The sequence below is a fragment of the Caretta caretta genome, chromosome 3 (assembly GCF_965140235.1).
Source record: "Caretta caretta isolate rCarCar2 chromosome 3, rCarCar1.hap1, whole genome shotgun sequence".
Taxonomy (NCBI): Eukaryota; Metazoa; Chordata; order Testudines; family Cheloniidae; genus Caretta; species Caretta caretta.
Window position 1 is genome coordinate 984,267 of NC_134208.1, and position 18,500 is coordinate 1,002,766.

The 18,500-nt window shown below is 63.2% G+C and overlaps 1 protein-coding gene across 1 annotated transcript in view; it reads right to left on the reverse strand.

The window, feature by feature from the left end:
- The window catches only part of SLC30A3 (solute carrier family 30 member 3), a 35,769-nt gene extending 17,860 nt beyond the window's left edge, over positions 1-17,909 (reverse strand). Inside the window, exons 1-5 of the mRNA XM_048846147.2 lie at positions 17,644-17,909; positions 4,123-4,331; positions 3,571-3,717; positions 2,281-2,434; positions 302-503 (exon numbers count right to left, since the gene is read on the reverse strand). Of these exons, the coding sequence (XP_048702104.2) occupies positions 302-503; positions 2,281-2,434; positions 3,571-3,717; positions 4,123-4,331; positions 17,644-17,735 (804 nt within the window). The 5' untranslated portion in view covers positions 17,736-17,909. The remainder of the gene's footprint in view (positions 1-301; positions 504-2,280; positions 2,435-3,570; positions 3,718-4,122; positions 4,332-17,643) is intronic.
- Positions 17,910-18,500: the final 591 nt, after the last annotated feature.

An 18,500-nucleotide genomic window follows, 5' to 3' on the forward strand; every position in this document is an offset into this window, starting at 1 on the left:
AGGGAAGGCAGCGGAGGGAGAGATGCGGTTACGGGGGCAGGAGAGGGAAGGCAGCGGAGGGAGAGATGCGGTTAGCGGGGGCTCGAGGCAGCGAAGGAAGAGATGCGGTTAGTGGGGGCAGGAGAGGGAAGGCAGCGGAGGGAGGGACGCGGTTAGCGGGGGCGCAAGGCAGCGAAGGGAGAGATGCGGTTAGTGGGGACAGGAGAGGGAAGGCAGCGGAGGGAGGGACGCGGTTAGTGGGATGCCAGGCGGCGCAGGGAGGGACGCAGTAGAAGCAGGCCTGAGGTTGTTCACGTCGTACCTCCACGTAGATGATGGTGGCAGCTGTCAGCACCCCGAGACTTTGCAGCAGGTCCCCCACCACATGTACGAAGGCGGCACGCACGCTGGTGCTGCCGGGCAGGGGGCTTCCAGGGGGTGCGCAGCCAGGACTCTCCTCCATCTTCTCATACCCCCGGGCGTGGCTGTGGCCCGTGACCGACTGGTGCAGGATGTAGGCCATGCTGGAGGGAAGTGGGGAGCCTGAGCCAACCGCGGGCGGACACAGAGCCCCGGGGGCCGCGGCACCAACAGATCCCAGAGCCCCTCCGCCCGCCCGCTCCCTACCCCAGGCCAGATGTGTGGCATCACCAGGGCAGGCACAGGGGGGAATGGGCAAGGTGGATGGGCATTGACTGCGGGGCTGGGCAGAGAAGGAACAGGCCAGGTGGAGGGTGTGGATGGGAGGGGTGGGCAGAGGCAGGAATGGGAGAGGTCTGGGGGGCTGTGATCAGGGGCTGGGCACAGGCAGGAATGGGAGAAGTGAGGGGGCTGTGATTGGGGGGCAGGGATGCTCTGTACTTCGGGGAAATACCCAGCACCCCCCATGTTCATCCTTGTAAAATGATTGTGTGGGATCCAATGCAAAGTTTGTCATGTCGGGTGTCTTCGGAAGGCTCACGATGCCATGAGGCATCACACTGGCCTAGGCAGCAATAAAGGATCTGTTGGACTCTCGAGGGAGTCACCCCCCCTTCCCTTGGTCAGTTTGGGACTGCGATGAGGTAATGCTCACCTGACTCTGAAGGTGAGGGGGGCAAAGCCAAGAGGGAAGAAAGGACATGATAAAAGGGAGAGATGTTTGCCATGCTCTCTCTCGCTTCCACCTACATCTACAGACACCAAGCGACTGAAGCGCTGATCAAAGGGGAGAGCCTGGCTGAGGGGCAACCAGCCAGCCTGTGGTGAGAAGCATCTAAGTTTGTAAGGGCACGAAAAGTGTTAAGATCAGCTTAGAATGCATTTTGCTTTTGTTTCATTTGACCAGATCTGACTTGTTGTGCTTTGATTTATAATCACTTAAAATTGATCTTTATAGTTAATAAGTTTGTTTGTTTATTCTACCTGAAGCAGCAGGAGGTGTGAGCGGGGGCTAAGCAGCTGGGCTGGGTGAGAAATGTGGGTGTTTGTGTTTATGAGCGCCCTGTGGCACTGGCCCGATCCCCGTGGCATCATGCCCGGGGAGGGTGTGATTTTTCTCCCTAGGCTCTGGCCCATCAGGTGGGGATTTGAGACAGAGCTGCCTGGAGCGTCCGGGCTAGAACCAACCCACCCACTGGCACGGCCGGCCCTGTAGTGCCCAAGGGAACCCAGCTGAGCACAGAGCCACACCCACTGGGGCAGCCGAGCACGTGGTCGCTGCATGGATCTGGGGGGCTGGGATCTGGGGGGGGCAGTGGGCAGGGAACCAGGGGGCAGAGGGCTGGGATCTGGGGGGCTGAGATCTGGGGATGGGGGGACGGCAGGCAGGGACATGGGGGGCTGGGATCCGGGAGGCAGTAATCTGGGGTTTAGGGGGGGCAGGCAGGGATCCGGAGGGCAGGAATCTGGGGGTTGGGGGGCAGTGGGCAGGGATGCAGGGGGCTGGGATCCAGGGGGCAGGAGGTGCGAGGGCAGCGGACAGAGATCCAGGGGGCTGGGAATCCAGGGGACAGGGATCTAGGGGGGCTGGGATCTGGGGATGAGGGGACGGCAGGCAGGGATCTGGGGGGCTGGGATCTGGGAGGCAGGGATCTGGGGTTGGGGGGGCGGTCAGGGATCCAGGGGGCTGGGGGCTGGAGGTGTGGGGGCAGCGGGCAGGGATCCAGGGGGCTGGGAATCCAGGGGGCAGGGATCTGGGGGACAGGGATCCAGGGGGATGGGGGGATGGCAGGCAGGGATATGGGGGGCTGGGATCTAGGAGGCAGGGATCTGGGGTTGGGGGGCACGGGCAGGGATCTGGGGGGCAGGGAGCCCACGTACATGACGTTGATGCCCACGGCGCAGGTGGAGGTGGCCAGCATGACGCGTGCGTCGATCTCGTAGTCGTTGCTGATGATGCGGGCTGAGGCCAGGTACACCAGGACTCCGGTCACGACCCAGATGGACAGCACCGAGGCCAGGGCGCCCAGCGTCTCTGCAGGCATGGGGCAGTAGTCAGCGCCGCCCGCAGCTGTGGGGCGGAGGGGAGAGGCCGGGGGCAGCCCAGCTGGGACCCATCCATGCCCCTCAGGGAGGAAAGGATTAAAGACCTGCCTCTGGTGCCCATTGCTGCAGGGACGCTGGCAATGTCTGTGTGGGGCCCGCGTATGCCTCAGTTTCCCTCCGTGCCTGGCACTGCTGTGCACACGGTGCCAAGGGGAGGAGACGGGGTGCCACAGGGCAGCCTAGGGCCAGCCCCAGGGGTTGTTCGGCCTGGCTAGAACCAGCCCATCAGAGAGGCTCTAGACAGACTGTGGGACCCGAAGGCCTGGAGCAGTGACCTGGCTACGGGAGGGCCCGATTGCGGAGCTGGGAACTCAGCAGGGCACTGCAGGAGAAGGGCCATGGAGCAGAGGTGACAGGAGCCGGGACCAGAGCTGGGCTCACCAGAGACACGGCAGCTCTCACCTGCTGGGACTGACAGACAGACAGACTGACAGGGGCCCTGGCGTCGGCCAGCAGGGACTTAACCCCGACTTCTCTGGGCAAGCCGAGGGCCCCCCACGCCGCGCCCAGGGGGCCGAGACCGGCTCTGGGGGAAAGGCTGCCTGGCGTCTCTGCAGGCACTGGCGGGCGCAGGGGGCCCTGCAGAGCGGCCACGTCTCTCCCGGGCGTCTGGCTCGGCGGGACTTGCTGGGCAGAGCTACGGGCTGAGGCAGGGGGCTGGAGCTCAGGGGCTCTGGATTGGAGGCAGTGAGGCCACGTGGCTGACCCCCGGAGGGAGAGCGGGACCCCCTGGGGGTCTGGCACAAGGACGGGGCGCTTAGCCGGGGCACAGCACAGACCCTGGGGGTCCATGAAGCCTGTTTGGGGCAAGGCATCATGGGTAATGCGTTGCACCAAGGTGGCCAGCGGTGAGGGTCTGCCTGTGGCCTGGGGGTGAAGGCTCTGCACCCCCCAGCTCCCCACGGGCACTCCCACACACACAGGCTGGGCCCTGCCCTGCTGGGCTGCCCGGGCTCAGTGAAATAAGCACCCAGGTCTCCCCAGCCCGGGCCCCGGCATGGCAGGGAGTTGGGGTGGAGGTCTGTGGGGCTGGGCGGGGGCAGCGAGTCCCGGCAGGGCCCTTACCTGAGCGGTGCCAGCCGAAGCTCATGGACTTGGTGGGCGGCTTGGCGGAGACCCACAGGGAGAACAGGCTGACCACCATGCTGCCCACGTCCGCTAGCAGATGGGCAGCATCAGTCATGATGGCCAGGCTGTGCGCCAGGTACCCGCCTGCAGCAGAGATTAGCCAGCTCAGCGCCAGCTCCCGGCAGGGCCCCCCCACAGCCCCAGGCCGCCCCGGCCTGCCAGGGGCTGGCTCCTTCCACAGGGCGCTGGGCCCTGACACAGCGTCCCCTTGTGCTGCCAAGGAGCCTGCCATGGCGGGGGGATCCAGCCAGGTGACTCCCAGGAATGTGGGGACTCTGGCAGTGGGGGAGGGGAGCTGCCCCATCCCGCGGAGCTGAGGGCCCAGGGCCTGCACCAGTGAGCGCTGGGCCCGCACTGGGCTCCTGGCCCCCAGAGATCTGGGGGGCGCCTGCCAGCCAGCACTTGAGCAACGTGCAGAGCAGGACGTCCTGCAGCACGGGCTGAGCAGGGCCAGGAACAAGCCGGGCTGGGGCCCCGCTGCCACCTTACCGACGACCTCGCCGATCATGAAGACGAAGCAGATGGCGCAGGCGATGCCCAGCTTCCGGCAGGCCTGCAGCTCCGCACGGCTCTGGCTGGGGGAGCGGGGTCCATGGTGGCAGTGCCTGGCCAGGCACCCGTCCAGCTCCAGGGACGGAGCCGCAGGGCTGGTCTCCGGGGGCAGGCCGGGGAAGGGCTTCTGGGAGCCTGTGAAGAGACTGAGACCCAAGGAGGTCAGTGCAAAGGCCACCCCCGTTCCAGCAGCCCATGGGACACCTGGCCGGAACAAGGCGGCCCGGCTCCTCGCCCCCCTGCCTCGCTGGGCCCAGAGCAGGGCTGGGAACCAGGAGGGGCTGCCCTCATCTTTGGGGGCCCTGGCTCCACCCAGCTCTGCTGCTAGGTAGCAAGGGAGTGAGTCCAGTGCACCTGCTGCCACCTCGCCAGCCCGGCTGGGGTCCTCCTGACTGCCCAGGTGCCTGGGCCTGCCACAGGAGAAAGGGAAAGGAGACTTGGCAAGTGTGGGAACTGGTGGCCCTGGGACATCACCCCAAGCCTGGATTCCACAGAGGTGCCCAAAGCTGGAACAGTTTGGGGGTGACTGCTGGTCAGGACTGAGGGGCAGAGCTGGGAGGGAGGGGGCCTATGGCTGGGATATGGGGGGCAGGTTGGGATTGAAGGCACCAGCAGAGCTCCAGGCCCCAGGGCTGGGCTCACAGGGGCTGCGGGTCGGGAGTGGGGGCACCGGCAGAGCTGGGGATGGGGGACCCAGGGCTGGGCTATCAGGGGCTGCGGGTCGGGAGTGAGGGGCTGTCACGGAGTGTGGGGGAGTCCAGGCCCTGCACCCCTCTTCCTGGGATTCACTGAGACTCTTCAGCCAGCCAGTAAAACAGAAGGTTTATTGGACAACAGGAACACAGCCCAAAACAGAGCTTGTGGGGTACACCCAGGACCCCTCAGTCAAGTCCTTCTGGGGGATCAGGGAGCTTAGACTCCAGCCCTGGGGTTCCCTGCGTTCCTCCACCCAGCCCCGAAATGAATCCAAACCCCCCCAGCAGGCTCCCTCCTGCAGCCTGTCTTCACATTCCCGGGCAGAGGTGTCACCTCCCCCGCCCCCTCCTGGCTCAGGTGACAGGCTCTCAGGTCTCCCCCTCCCCAGGGCACATTCCCAGGTTAACACTCCCCCCTCCCTGCTGCGTCACATCCTCACATCTCTCCCCCCTTCAACACTGAACTGAGCGGGGTCACTGTGACCAGACACCTGGGGAAGTTCGGGGCCCCCTCTCCGGGACAGCGCATCCGCTATCAGGTTGGCACTTCCCTTCATGTGGACCACGTCCATGTCGTAATCCTGCAGGAGCAGGCTCCATCTCAGGAGTTTGGCGTTGGCTCCTTTCATCTGGTGCAGCCGGGTCAGGGGAGAGTGGTCGGTGTACACGGTGAAGTGTCGCCTGAAGAGATAGGGTTCTAGTTTCTTGAGGGCCCACACCATGGCCAGGCACTCCTTCTCGATGGCCGCGTAGTGTTGCTCCCGGGGTAGCAACTTCTTGCTCAGGTACACGATGGGGTGTCTCTCCCCCTTTTCATCCTCCTGCATTAACACCGCCCCCAGTCCCGTGTCTGAGGCGTCGGTGAACACCACAAAGGGCTTGTCAAAGTCTGGGTTTGCCAGGACTGGGACACTGACCAGAGCCTCCTTCAGCGCCCGGAAAGCCTCCTGGCACTGCTCGGTCCAGACCACCTTGTCTGGCTTCCCCTTCTTGCATAGCTCCGTAATGGGGGTGGCTATGGCGCTAAAGTGGGGCACAAATCTTCGGTAGTATCCTGCCATCCCAATAAAGGCTTGGACCTGCTTTTTGGTGTGGGGAGCGGGCCGGTCTCTGATCACCTCCACCTTGGCTGGTTCCGGCTTTAGGCGGCCGCTCCCCACCCGATGGCCCAGGTAAGATACTTCAGCCATCCCCACCTTGCACTTCTCTGCTTTTACCGTCAGCCAAGCCCCCTGGAGTCGGTCCAGCACTTGTCTAACCTGGGACACGTGGTCCTCCCAGGTCTGGCTAAAGACACAGATGTCATCAATATACGCCACGGCAAAACTCTCCATCCCCCTCAGGAGCTGGTCCACCAGGCGCTGGAAGGTGGCCGGCGCTCCCTTGAGGCCGAAAGGCAGGGTCAGGAACTCATAGAGCCCCAGAGGGGTGATAAAGGCCGATTTCAGCCGGGCATCTGCATCCAGCGGCACTTGCCAGTAGCCCTTTGTAAGGTCCATGGTGGTGGGGTACCGAGCTCCTCCCAGCTTGTCTAGGAGTTCGTCCGGCCTGGGCATGGGGTAGGCATCAGATACAGTGATGGCATTGAGCTTCCGATAGTTCACACAGAACCGGTCCGACCCGTCCTTTTTTTGGACCAGCACCACCGGCGAGGCCCAAGGGCTGGCAGATGGCTGGATCACCCCCAAAGCCAGCATGTCCCGGACCTCTCTTTCCAGGTCCTGAGCAGTTTTCCCTGTGACTCGGAAGGGGGAGCATCTTATCGGTGGGTGCGACCCTGTCTGCACCCGGTGGACAGTCAGATTAGTGCGTCCAGGCTGGTTGGAAAACAGCTGTCAGTACGGATGCAGCACCTCCCTGACCTCAGCTTGCTGGGCAGGGGTTAGCTGATCCGAGAGGGGGATTGTTTCCAGGGGGGAACCAGCTCTGGTCCCAGGGAATAGATCTACTAAAGGGTCATCTCCCTGCTCCTCCCACTGTCCACACATGGCCAACACCACATTCCCCCTGGCATAATATGGCTTCATCATATTCACATGGTACACCCGGCGGTGGTGCGCCCAGTTCGACAGCTCCACCACATAGTTTACCTCCTTGAGCTGCTTGACGACCTTGAAAGGGCCCTCCCAGGCGGCCTGTAGTTTGTTCTTTCTCACGGGGATGAGAACCATCACCGGATCCCCGGTGGCGTAGGCACGGGCCCTTGCCGTGCGGTCATACCAGACCTTCTGCTTCCTCTGGGCTCTGGCTAGATTCTCCCTGGCCAGGCCCATGAGTTCAGCCAGCCTCTCTCGGAAGATCAGGACATTCTCCACTACTGACTCTCCATCGGGTGTGGCCTTCCCTTCCCACTCGTCTCTCATCAGGTCCAGGGGGCCCCTCACCCTCCTGCCATATAACAGTTCGAAAGGCGAAAATCCGGTAGACTCCTGGGGCACCTCCCTGTACGAGAACCGCAAGTGAGGTAAGTACTTGTCCCAATCCTGCGGGTGCTGGTTCATAAAGGTTTTCAGCATCATCTTTAGCGTCCCGTTAAACCTCTCCACCAGCCCGTTGGACTGGGGGTGATAAGCGGAGGCCCAGTCGTGCCAGACCCCACATTTCTCCCACAAGCACCGGAGCAGGGCCGACATGAAGTTGGAGCCTTGGTCTGTCAAGACTTCCTTGGGGAACCCCACTCGGCTGAAAATGGTCAGGAGCGCATCGGCCATGGTGTCTGCTTCTGGGGGACCACCAGCTGCCTCCTGATCCCACAGGACTCCACTTCCCCTGGGGGAGCCCATTCTCGGTACAGGAACCCCTTCTCCCACAGGAACCTCTCCTGGCAGCCTCTCCTCATGGTCCGTCCCACACTGAGGTCGGCCAGGTCCCTGAGCTTCCGCAAGGAGAGATCTTTCCTCAACTCAGCCTGGAACTCAGCGGCTGGGGAAGGGATGGGGCCCGGTTCTCTCTCACTGGCCGGGTCTGAGGCCTCAGCCTCTCTGAGCCGTGCCCCTCGGCCCTCCCTTCCCACCAGGGTAGGGTCCTGCGCCTCCGGTGCGGTACCCTCCCCAAGGTCAGGGCGCAGAGCCCCTCACCGGCTCTGGCTACGGGTCACAACCAGGGCGGTCTGGGGCTTGCTTAGCCAGTCCTCTAGGTCTCCCCCCATCAAAACTTCAGTGGGCAAATGGTGTTGTACCCCCACATCCTTCAGGCCCTCCTTGGCCCCCCCATTTCAGGTGTATGCTTGCCACGGGCACCTTAAATGGGGTCCCACCCACTCCTGTCAGGCTCAGGTAGGTGTTGGGCACCACCCAATCTGGGGCCACCACCTCGGGCCGGGCCAGCGTCACCTCCGCGCCCGTATCCCAGTATCCACTGACCTTCCTCCCATCCACCTCCAGGGGAACAAGGCACTCTCTCCGGAGGGACAGCCCCGCGCCCACCCTGTAAACTGAGCACCCTGAGTCCAGAGCCTCCAGCCCTCTGGTGAAGCTGGCCTGAGGTACTCTTCCCTCCTGAGCAGGTGGTAAACTGGTAGCCCCCCTTGCCTGGGTTGTCTGCCCCTCGTCCAGCTGAGTCCCTACCCAGTTAACCCTGGGTAGGTTGGGTCTGCTCAATTTGTCCCTGAGCCCGGGGCACTGGGTCCATACGTGGCCTCTCTGGCCACAGTGATAGCAGCTCAGGTCATGTTGGTCCCCTCGAGCAGGTCGGAGGGGCCTGATGCCAGGCGTTCCCCTTTGGAGGGGGTTCTCCCTATTTCCCCGCTGGGAGGCCCCCTGGTGACTCTCTCTCTGCATCGCGGGGGGGGGGGGGGGGAGGGCCTGTTCTTTTGGGACTCCTCCCGGCTACCCCCTGACCGACTGTTCACAAACTCGTCGGCCAGCTGCCCTGCGTGCTGGGGGTTCTCGAGCTTTTTGTCCACCAGCCACAGCCTCAGGTCGGAAGGGCACTGTTCATACAGCTGCTCCAGTACGATTAGGTCAAGCAGGTCCTCTTTAGCTTGGGCCCCAGCTGTCCACTTGCGGGCATATCCCTGCATCCGGTTGACCAGTTGTAGGTAGGTGAGCTCAGGCGTTTTACGCTGACTCCGGAACCTTCTCTGGTACATCTCGGGGACCAGCCCAAACTCACGGAGCAGGGCCTGTTTGAACAGTTCATAGTCCCCTGCCTCCGCCCCGTCATTCGGCTTTACACCTCCACGGCTTTGGGGTCCAGTAAGGGGGTGAGGAACTGGAGCCTGTCTGCAGGGTCAACCCTGTGCAGCTCACAGGCATTCTCAAAGGCCGTCAGGAAGCATCTATGTCCTCCCCCTCCTTCCGCTGGGCCAGGAAGCACTTATCAAAGCTCCTTGCAGTCTTGGGTCCCCCCGCACTCACCGCAGCCGGGGTCCCACTGCTCCTCAGCCTGGCCAGCTTCAGTTCATGCTGTCTTTGTTTCTCCTTCTCCTGACACTCCCTCTTCTTCTCCTCCTGCTCATGTTGACGTTGTTTCTCCTTCTCCTCCTGCTCATGTCGACGTTGTTTCTCCTCATGTTGACGTTGTTTTCCATGATCCTCCAGCTCCCTCATTTTCATCTCCCTCTCCCATTCCAGCCGCATCCGCTCCAGGGATGGGGAGCTCCGCCGGGAGGATCCCCTGCTGGCTGCCGGGGTCAGGGTGCCCTCGGTATTCACTGGGCTTCCCCCAACCCTTCCCCCAGGCCTAGGTAGGAAGGGTCTCGGGATGTCCTGGGCAGCAGTCTGACCCCTCCCAGCCCGGTCAGGCCCCAGGGCCCACGCTGCGTCCGCCGGGCGGCTCCCCTCAGGGACAGGGATCGGGTCATCCAAGCGATCCCTCTCCTCCAGCTGGGCAATCAGCTGTTCCTTGGTGGACCTCCCGATGCGCAGCCCCCTCTGCCTGCACAGCTCCACCAGGTCGCTCTTCAGGCATTTAGCGTACATCTCCCTGCTGGCCACTCGCAGGCCGGGCAGCTTCCCACGGTTTCCAAGAAAAGCCCCTAGTGTGCCAGCCCTTCTTGAGGTCACCACCTCTTTGCCAGGGTCGAGCTGCAGACTCCTCCGCCCCTGGGACCGCTCGCTGCAATCCCCCGGGGGACCCTGTTACTGAAAAAGTCCTTCTCTTTGGTCACACATTCCCAGGGGTTAACCACCCCCTGAAACTGTCTCTCTCTGAATCTTCAGCACGCCTGGTCCCCGTCAATCCCCCTTCGTTTTACTGCCCCCCAGTCACTCACTGCAGGAAGCGCCGTTCACGGGGTGCAGTACATCCCACCGCTACCACCAGTTGTCACGGAGTGTGGGGGAGTCCAGGCCCTGCCCCCCTCTTCCTGGGATTCACTGAGACTCTCAGCCAGCCAGTAAAACAGAAGGTTTATTGGACAACAGGAACACAGTCCAAAACAGAGCTTGTGGGGTGCACCCAGGACCCCTCAGTCAAGTCCTTCTGGGGGAGCAGGGAGCTTAGACCCCAGCCCTGGGGTTCCCTGCGTTCCTCCACCCAGCCCCAAACTGAAACTAAACCCCCCCAGCAGGTTCCTTGCTGCAGCCTCTGTCCACATTCCTGGGTAGAGGTGTCACCTCCCCCTCCCGCTCCTGGCTCAGGTGACAGGCTCTCAGGTCTCCCATCCCCAGGGCACATTCCCAGGTCTACACTCCCCCCTCCCTGCTGCGTCACATCCTCACATCCACAGCTGCACCGGCAGAGCTGGGGATGGGAGACCCAGGGCGGGGGAGGGGGGCTGCGGGTTGGGAGTGAGGGGCACCGGCAGAGCTGGGGGGCACGGAGCTGTGCATCGGGGGCAAGCGGCACTGCAGACAGGAGAGGGGTCTTGAGGCGGCCGATCTTGCTCCTGCTCCCCTGAGAGCGGTTAGTTATTTCACGCCTCAGCACCCCACAAATGGCTCCAGCTACAAAGCAGCTGGTGATTCTGGCAGCAGAACAGTGTCACTTCCCACGCTCCCCTCCCCCACCCCTCGCCCCACACTGCAGCCCTAGCTCCACGTCCCTCCCGACCCCTAAAACGCCCCTCGTCCCATTCTCCCTCCCCCCGGGGCCTGTCGCTGGCCACCTGGGGGCTTGGGGAAGGGGGGCTCTGTCCCAGGACTGGGGATCCAGCGGGGAGCCCACAGAGCTGCCCCCCAGATCTGGCAGCACTGGCATCCCTGGGCTGGTTGGAGCTCGGGCAGGGCACCTGAGTCCCAGGCCAGAGCCAGGAGCCCCATGGGCCAGGCCCCACCCTGGCTGCTCAAGGCAGCTGTGGCTAGTGGGTAGAACCATGGGGCCGAGGGCTGGGCATGGCCGGGAGACGCTCCCTGAGGAGGCACCTCCCTGGCCACCCGTCCATCTAGGGGCTGCAGAGACCTGGCGGCTGCTTTCCGGGAGCCACGATAAGTGCTGTGGGGCCCCTGCACCCCAACTCCCTGCCCCAGCCTGGAGCCCCCTCCCACACCCAAACTTCCTCCCAGAGCCCTCACCCCCTGTAACGTTATGAGTGTAATTTAATATCTCATTGAAAGGTGACAGGGCCAGAAAGAGTTAATGAACTCCCAGACTGACCCGACCCATGGCGAGCTTTAAAGACTAGTTAGGAAGATACTAAAGAGGGTTAGGAAGATCTGTAAATGAACACAGCTTTGAAATGCAGCCGGCATTGTCAGAGAGAGAAGGGGAGATGTTCGCTCAGGTCTTGTGATGTCAACAAACAAGTCTTGTCTATTACCATGGCTTTGAGTCAAAGATCAAAAAAGGAATATTAACATTTAGGAAGACACTTGAGTGACATAGTGTGATTGTCTATATGGCTCTTTGAAGGTTGTGATAACCTGTGTCTGAACTGTTTAATGGATAAATTACCCTGGGCTAATTGTCAGGATGTTTAGGAGAAGGAAAGTGAAGCCGATTGTTTTCTCAGGCCAAATGGCTGCAGGAAATATATAAAGACCTTGGGACACGATCCTTCTTCATCTCCGATCTGCTTTGGGTTTCAAGAAGGGGAAACCCTGAGCCATAAGGATTGAGATCCCCAGTCACTGACTGGAGTCACCCTGAACATGTACATTGGACTGTAACCCGTGGACTATTTCTAAAAGGACTTTTGGCAACTACAAACTCAGCTTTGCTCTGTATCTGAACCTCAGGAACTGAACCCAAGTCTGTCTGTATATTGATCTTTTAACCAGCATGCGCTCTCTTTTCTTTTTTAATAGATTTTAGTTTAGTTACTAAGGATTGACTGTAAGCGTGTATTTGGGGTAAGATCTGAGTTATCATTTGACCTGGGTCTGGGGCTTGGTCCTTTGGGGTCAGGAGAATCTTTTCTTTTCTGTGATGAAATAAGATTTTCAGAATTTAGCATCCTATGTTTGACATGTGTGTCTGGATGGAGGCCGGAGGCTGGGCACTTTAAGGGCACTGCGTTGTTTGGATGTCTGAGTACCCAGGGAGGGGCTATAGAAGCTGGTTTGGGCTGGCTGGGTTAATCTAAGGAGTGGAATATCCACCAGCGTTTGGGGTTGTCCGCCCTGTTCTGTTTGCAGTTCACCCTGACTGAATGACCTTAGCTGGCTCCCACGGGCACCATTGTCACACACCCCCAACATCCCAACCTCCTGCCCCAGCCTCTCCTGCACCCCAAACACCTCATCCCCAGCCCCACCCCAGAGCCCACACCCCGAGCCAGAGCCCTGACCCCCCCCACACACACTCCAACCCCCTGCTCCAGCCCAGAGCCCTTCCCTCACCCCAACCCCCTCACCCCAGCCCCACCCAGAGTCTGTGGGCTTCCCCCACATGGTTCTCCTGCACCGCCTGCCCGCGGGCTCCCCCCCCCCCGCTCTCCAATTTCTCCCATCTCCCTGCCTACCACTCTGGCACCGCCCCTGCAGCTCCCATTGGTCATGGATCCTGGCCAATGGGAGATGTGGAGCCAGCACTAGGGGCGGGGGAAGTTCGCGGAGCCTCCCTGGCTGCCCGAGCGCCTAGGGCCTGCAGGGACCTGGTGGCTGCTTCCGGGAGCCGCGGGGAGCCAGGACAGGCAGAGAGCCTGCCTTAGCCCCAGGGCCCCGCTGCGCCGCCAAGCAGACTTAACGGCCCGGTTGGCAGGGTCCCTTTTCCACCAGGCGTTCCAGTTGAAAACCGACCCTGTCATTCCCCCATCCTCCCCGCTCCCATCACCCCCCTTACCCGCACTCCCCCTGCTCCCATAACCCCCCTTCCCCGCGCTCCCACCCCGCTCTTTAAACCAGCACCTCCCAAAGCCTGGGCCATGCCCCAGGGCATACGGATCAAGGCCAAGTGGGGCGGGTGGGGGCAGGTCCCTCCACTTCTCCTGGGTCAGGTGTGAGGGAGGCAGTGCTGGTCTGAAAGCACAGCTCTGGGTGCGGACGCCCCAGCTCTCAGCAGAGGCTTGTGACGAAGTGGGAATTTTCTGTAAGATGTTTATGAGTCCTGTACATGCCTCAGTTTCCCCTGTATGCTGCATTGTTCCCTAGTGGGGGGAAGGGACTCTTTGCTATCAGGGCAGGCAAAGACACAGGTGTGGATGGCGCTTGGTGGCCTGGGCCCTTAGGTCCCATCTCCATGCAGCTCTTGAGAAGAGAAGGGCAGATCCATGGCCAGGACGTGGACACCTGGTGACCAGCGACCCAGAGAGACGGGGATTCCCTGCCTCTCTGCAGGGGGCTGAGCCCCATCCCCCAGCTCGGGAACAAAGGCCCGGGGGTGGAGGGGGCTAAGTGTGGGCTGTGGGGAGCAGTCAGGGGCACCCCGGGAGTCTGACAAAGGAGATCGGACAGACGGGGGGACAGAGCTTGAACCATGGGGGTCACTGCAGCTGGGCTGGGCTGTAACTGTCAGTTCTCTGGGCCGCCCAAGGGGCTGCCTGGGCCATGTGCCAGGAGACCAATAAACCCGCCTGGTTTCACAGCGCTGGGCGAGTGGCCCTGCAGACGCTGGGTGAGGGGCACTGATCCCTGAGGAGAGGACACGTCTCCCCCAGGATCTGTCCTGGACTCGCTGCCCGGAGCTCCCGGGGTGGGGCAGGGGGCTGCAGCCCCAGGGGCCCAGTCTCAGGAGGTGGTGAGACCATGTGGCTCCCCTGGGGGAAGAGCGAGACCCCGGGGGTCTGGGTCACTGCAGGCCCCTCCCAGGGACTGTTCCCAGGCTGGGCTGTAGCCCGGCCCTGTGGGCCCATGACAGGGCTCACACAGGTGCCCGCGATGGTAAAGCCTGTCTTCACTAGGAGTAGGGGCCATTCAGCAGCTGCTGTCCGGCCTCCTCCCTGTGTCGGTGGGGGGGCGGGTGCTGAGCCCTGTGCAGGCCTAGCACAGAGCTCCCTGCACCGCACCCAGCCCGGGGGCAGCCCCCAGGCAGCCCGGCTTGGCTGTTGGCCCCCGGGGGCTCTGCACGGCTGTCCGAGGGGTGCCTGCAGCAAGGGTCAGTCTAGCTTCTGTGGGTACCAGCAGCGGTGAGGATGTGGCACTGGCCACGTTCTCGGGCTCGTGGCCTGGCCGCCGTGTGCCGTGCTAGCCATTGCTGCAGAGATAGGCGACAGCCTCCCTCCCCCACGGGATGGACCCATTGATCTCCAGCCCCATGCATCAGCTCACCAGTCCCCCCTCCCCTTCGCCTCCAGGGCTTATCTCTGGGCCCAGGCCCCGCGGGGACAGGAAGAGTGATGAGTCTGGCTGGGCTGGGAGGGGCCCTGGCGGGGCTGGCTATCTGTGCGCCCCCCATGGAGAAACGAAATGTCCCGGCGCCAGGTGGCCATTGCCTCACCCGTGCAGGGCTGGAGTCACCCACAGCCCAGGATTTCAGTGGCTCTTACCATGCGGGGTATTTGGGCCCTTCTACCAGCCAGGGAGGGTCTGTGCCAAAGGCCCCATGCCCTGAGGCTGCAGATCTTACTGGCAGTACCAGCCAGGTTCCCAGACGGGTACTGCCGACCGCCCAGTGGCACCCACCTCCTGCGGTAGGATCCAGAGAGGGGAAAATCCCCTGCGTCTCCCTGCCCTGCCCCAACCTTCCTCCCCAGCTGCACCCCTGGCCTGCTCCAGGAGCTTTTGTTAGTGCTTACCTTACCAGTTCCCTGGTTAATGTCCCCCCTTCCTCCCGGCACCCCTTGCCCCGCCCCTGGCCCTGCGGAAGCTGCAGCGTGGTCTCTTTGCTGATACAGATGTAGCTGGGGGCTGGGGGTGAGGAGCATGTGCCCGCTGCTCCCCAGGGCCCAGCTTCCACCCACCAGGATCCTGCTCTCAGCCCAGCGCCAGGAGTCACATGCGTTTGGTGCAGTGGCCCAGCAAAGCCGACCGCAGCAGCGAGCCTGAGAGCAGGATCACACCCCGTGGTTACTGCGGCCTGGGGGGGAGTCGCCCAGACAGTCCCCGGCTCCTGCCGCACCCCCATTTTCCTGCCGCCTGCAGAGATCCCACGGAGCCCAGTCCCCCCTCCCCACCGAAGAGCAGGGCTCTGACCCCTGCACCATGGCCTTCATAGAGCCCTAAAGTCCCCAGCGGCCCTCACAGCCTGGGAGCCCCGACACTCCCCCCACCCCACAAACCACGCAGGCCAATCGCCTACAATCATTTACCATAGGGCATGGGGAAAGGGGGACCAAGAGACAGGACCCCACAGACACTCACTGGGGGGGAGCAAAGGGGCTGACCCTCCTGCCACAACACACACGGGGGGGCAGAGGGACTGACCCCCCCAGACGCATGGGGGGGTGGCAGATGGCCCAAACCCCCCCAGACACACACAGGGGGCAGAGGGACCGACTCTCCCCTACAGACACACACTGGGGGGTGGCTCCTGGGCATTTCAGCCCCTGCAGGAGGCTGGGTGGTGCCCCCCCCCCGTGGGGCCCGCTGCGGGCTCTGGGTCTCTGTAGGGAACGTGTCCTGGGCGCTGGGCTGGAACCGAGCTCGTGTCTGAAAGGAGGGGGGATGGGGGAGCTCCGGGCCGCAGCAGGGGAGAAGCAGGGGGGAGGCGGGGGTCCGGGGCGCAGCGAGCTTGGGGGGGAGGACTGCGTCCGGGGCGCAGCATGGGGGGAGAGGCGGGGGTCCGGGACGCAGCGCGGGGGGGAAGGCGGGGGGGGGGGAGGACCGGGTCTGGGGCGCAGTGGGGAGGGGATGCAGGGGGAGGACCGGGGCCGGGGCACAGCAGGGGGGCAGCAGCGGGGAGGGCCGCAGGTTTCTTTCTCCCGGGGCGCTCCCGGTTCCCTGCCCAGGAGAAGGGTCACGTCCAGGGGCAGCATCCCCGCCTCCGCCCGGTCTCATGGCAGAGCCGCGCCTGGACAGGCAGCCCCGATGGCGGGGTCCCTGCAGCCCTGGCCCCGTGCCCGGCTCCCCGCGCTGGCGGGGGTGATGGGGCAGCGGACGGAGCGGCTGGCGGGGGATAGGACGGGGCTGGAGGACAGAGAGATGGAGGGGCTGGGGGTGGATGGAGGGAGACATGTAGGGGGATGGAAGGGGGGGGTGAAGGGTGTAGGGAGATTTAAGGGGGCATGTAGGGGGCAGGGGGGATGGATGGAGGGGTGGATGTGGGGGGTGCAGACGGATTGGTGGATGGACGGGGTGGGTGGAGGGGAATTTAAGGGGGGATGGATGGATGGATGGGGGATAGGGGGATGGATGAAGGGGGGATGGGGAGGGATGGAGGAAGGGGGGAGGGATGGATGGAGGGGGATAGGGGGAGGGATGGAGGGGGATTTAAGAGGGGATGGATGGAGGGTGATAGGGGGAGGAATGGAGGGGAATTTAAGAGGGGATGGATGGAGGGGGATAGGGGGAGGAATGGAGGGGAATTTAAGAGGGGATGGATGGAGGGGGATAGAGGGAGGAATGGAGGGGAATTTAAGAGGGGATGGATGGAGGGGGATAGGGGGAGGAATGGAGGGGGATTTAAGAGGGGATGGATGGAGGGGGATAGGGGCAGGGATGGAGGGGGATTTAAGAGGGGATGGATGGAGGGGGATAGGGGGAGGGATGGAGGGGGATAGGGGGAGGGATGGATGGAGGGGGGATAGAGGGAGGGATGGAGGGGGATTTAAGAGGGGATGGATGGAGGGGGATAGAGGGAGGAATGGAGGGGGATAGGGGGAGGGATGGATGGAGGGGGGATAGGGGGAGGGATGGATGGAGGGGGGATAGAGGGAGGGATGGAGGGGGATTTAAGAGGGGATGGATGGGGGGATAGGGGGAGGGATGAAGGGGGATTTAAGAGGGGACGGATGGATGGAGGGGGGATAGGGGGAGGAATGGAGGGGAATTTAAGAGGGGATGGATGGAGGGGGATAGAGGGAGGAATGGAGGGGAATTTAAGAGGGGATGGATGGAGGGGGATAGGGGGAGGAATGGAGGGGAATTTAAGAGGGGATGGATGGAGGGGGATAGAGGGAGGAATGGAGGGGAATTTAAGAGGGGATGGATGGAGGGGGATAGGGGGAGGAATGGAGGGGGATTTAAGAGGGGATGGATGGAGGGGGATAGGGGGAGGGATGGAGGGGGATTTAAGAGGGGATGGATGGAGGGGGATAGGGGGAGGGATGGATGGAGGGGGGATAGAGGGAGGGATGGAGGGGGATTTAAGAGGGGACGGATGGAGGGCGGATAGAGAGAGGGATGGAGGGGGATTTAAGAGGGGATGGATGGAGGGGGGATAGAGAGAGGGATGGAGGGGGATTTAAGAGGGGACGGGTGGATGGAGGGGGGACAGAGGGAGGGATGGAGGGGCCCCGGGCGGCAGGCCGTGGGGCGCATCTCAGAAGGGCTGGCGGCCCCTTTACCTCTTGAGGCGCCGGGTGCCGGCGCTGCGGCTGCCCAGGGCGCTCACCAGGCGAGCGGTCTCCAGGTCCCTCGCCCCAGACGCGGGGTCCATCTCGGCTCCGGATGCTGCGCCCTGGCAGTGCGGGGCTGAGCCCGCGGCTCGTGCGGGTCGAGTCCCGCCAGCTCCGGCGGGTCGGGCTCCCCAGGGGGCTGCGAGCGGCCCCGGCCCCGGCTGCGGGACCCTGGGCAGCCGGCACCGCGCGGCTCCGGACCAGGTGTGTGCGGGCAGCGGAGTGCGGGCAGCAGTGCCCGCAGAGCCCCGCCCCTTCACACAGAGCCCCGCCCCCGTGGCCTGGCCCCGCCTCCCAAGCCAAAGCTCCGCCCCCACATCGGGAGTCACGTCCCCGTCCCCTCCAGGAGGAGCAGCATCAGAGCCGCGGAGCCAGCCCCACACCTAAGTCCAAGCAACTCTCTAGGGCCTGGCCACACGCCTTACAGCCAGAGCCCCGCCCCCAGTTCTGAAACCCCGCCCATAGAGTCAGAGCCCCGCCCCCAGTGCTGGAACGAGATGCCCTACCCAACACACCTTCCGTCCCCAGCACTGGGGCCCGCCCCCAGAGCTAGTACCGCGCCCCAGACAGTGCTGGGGCCCCGCCCAGAGAGCCAGACCCAGGATTTGTTGGGGGGGACATGAGGGGACCGAAGGGGGTAGGTGTCAGAGGTGGGGGGAAAGTCCCCCCTGGATGGGCATGAGGAGCACAGTGCTCCCTAGTTGGTTAGTGGGGGAAGCAGGTACCCCTTAGTTGTCAGTGGGAGACACAGTGTCACTGGGGGGGGCAGGGAGTGGGAGACACTGCCCCCTGGCTGGTGGCTTGGG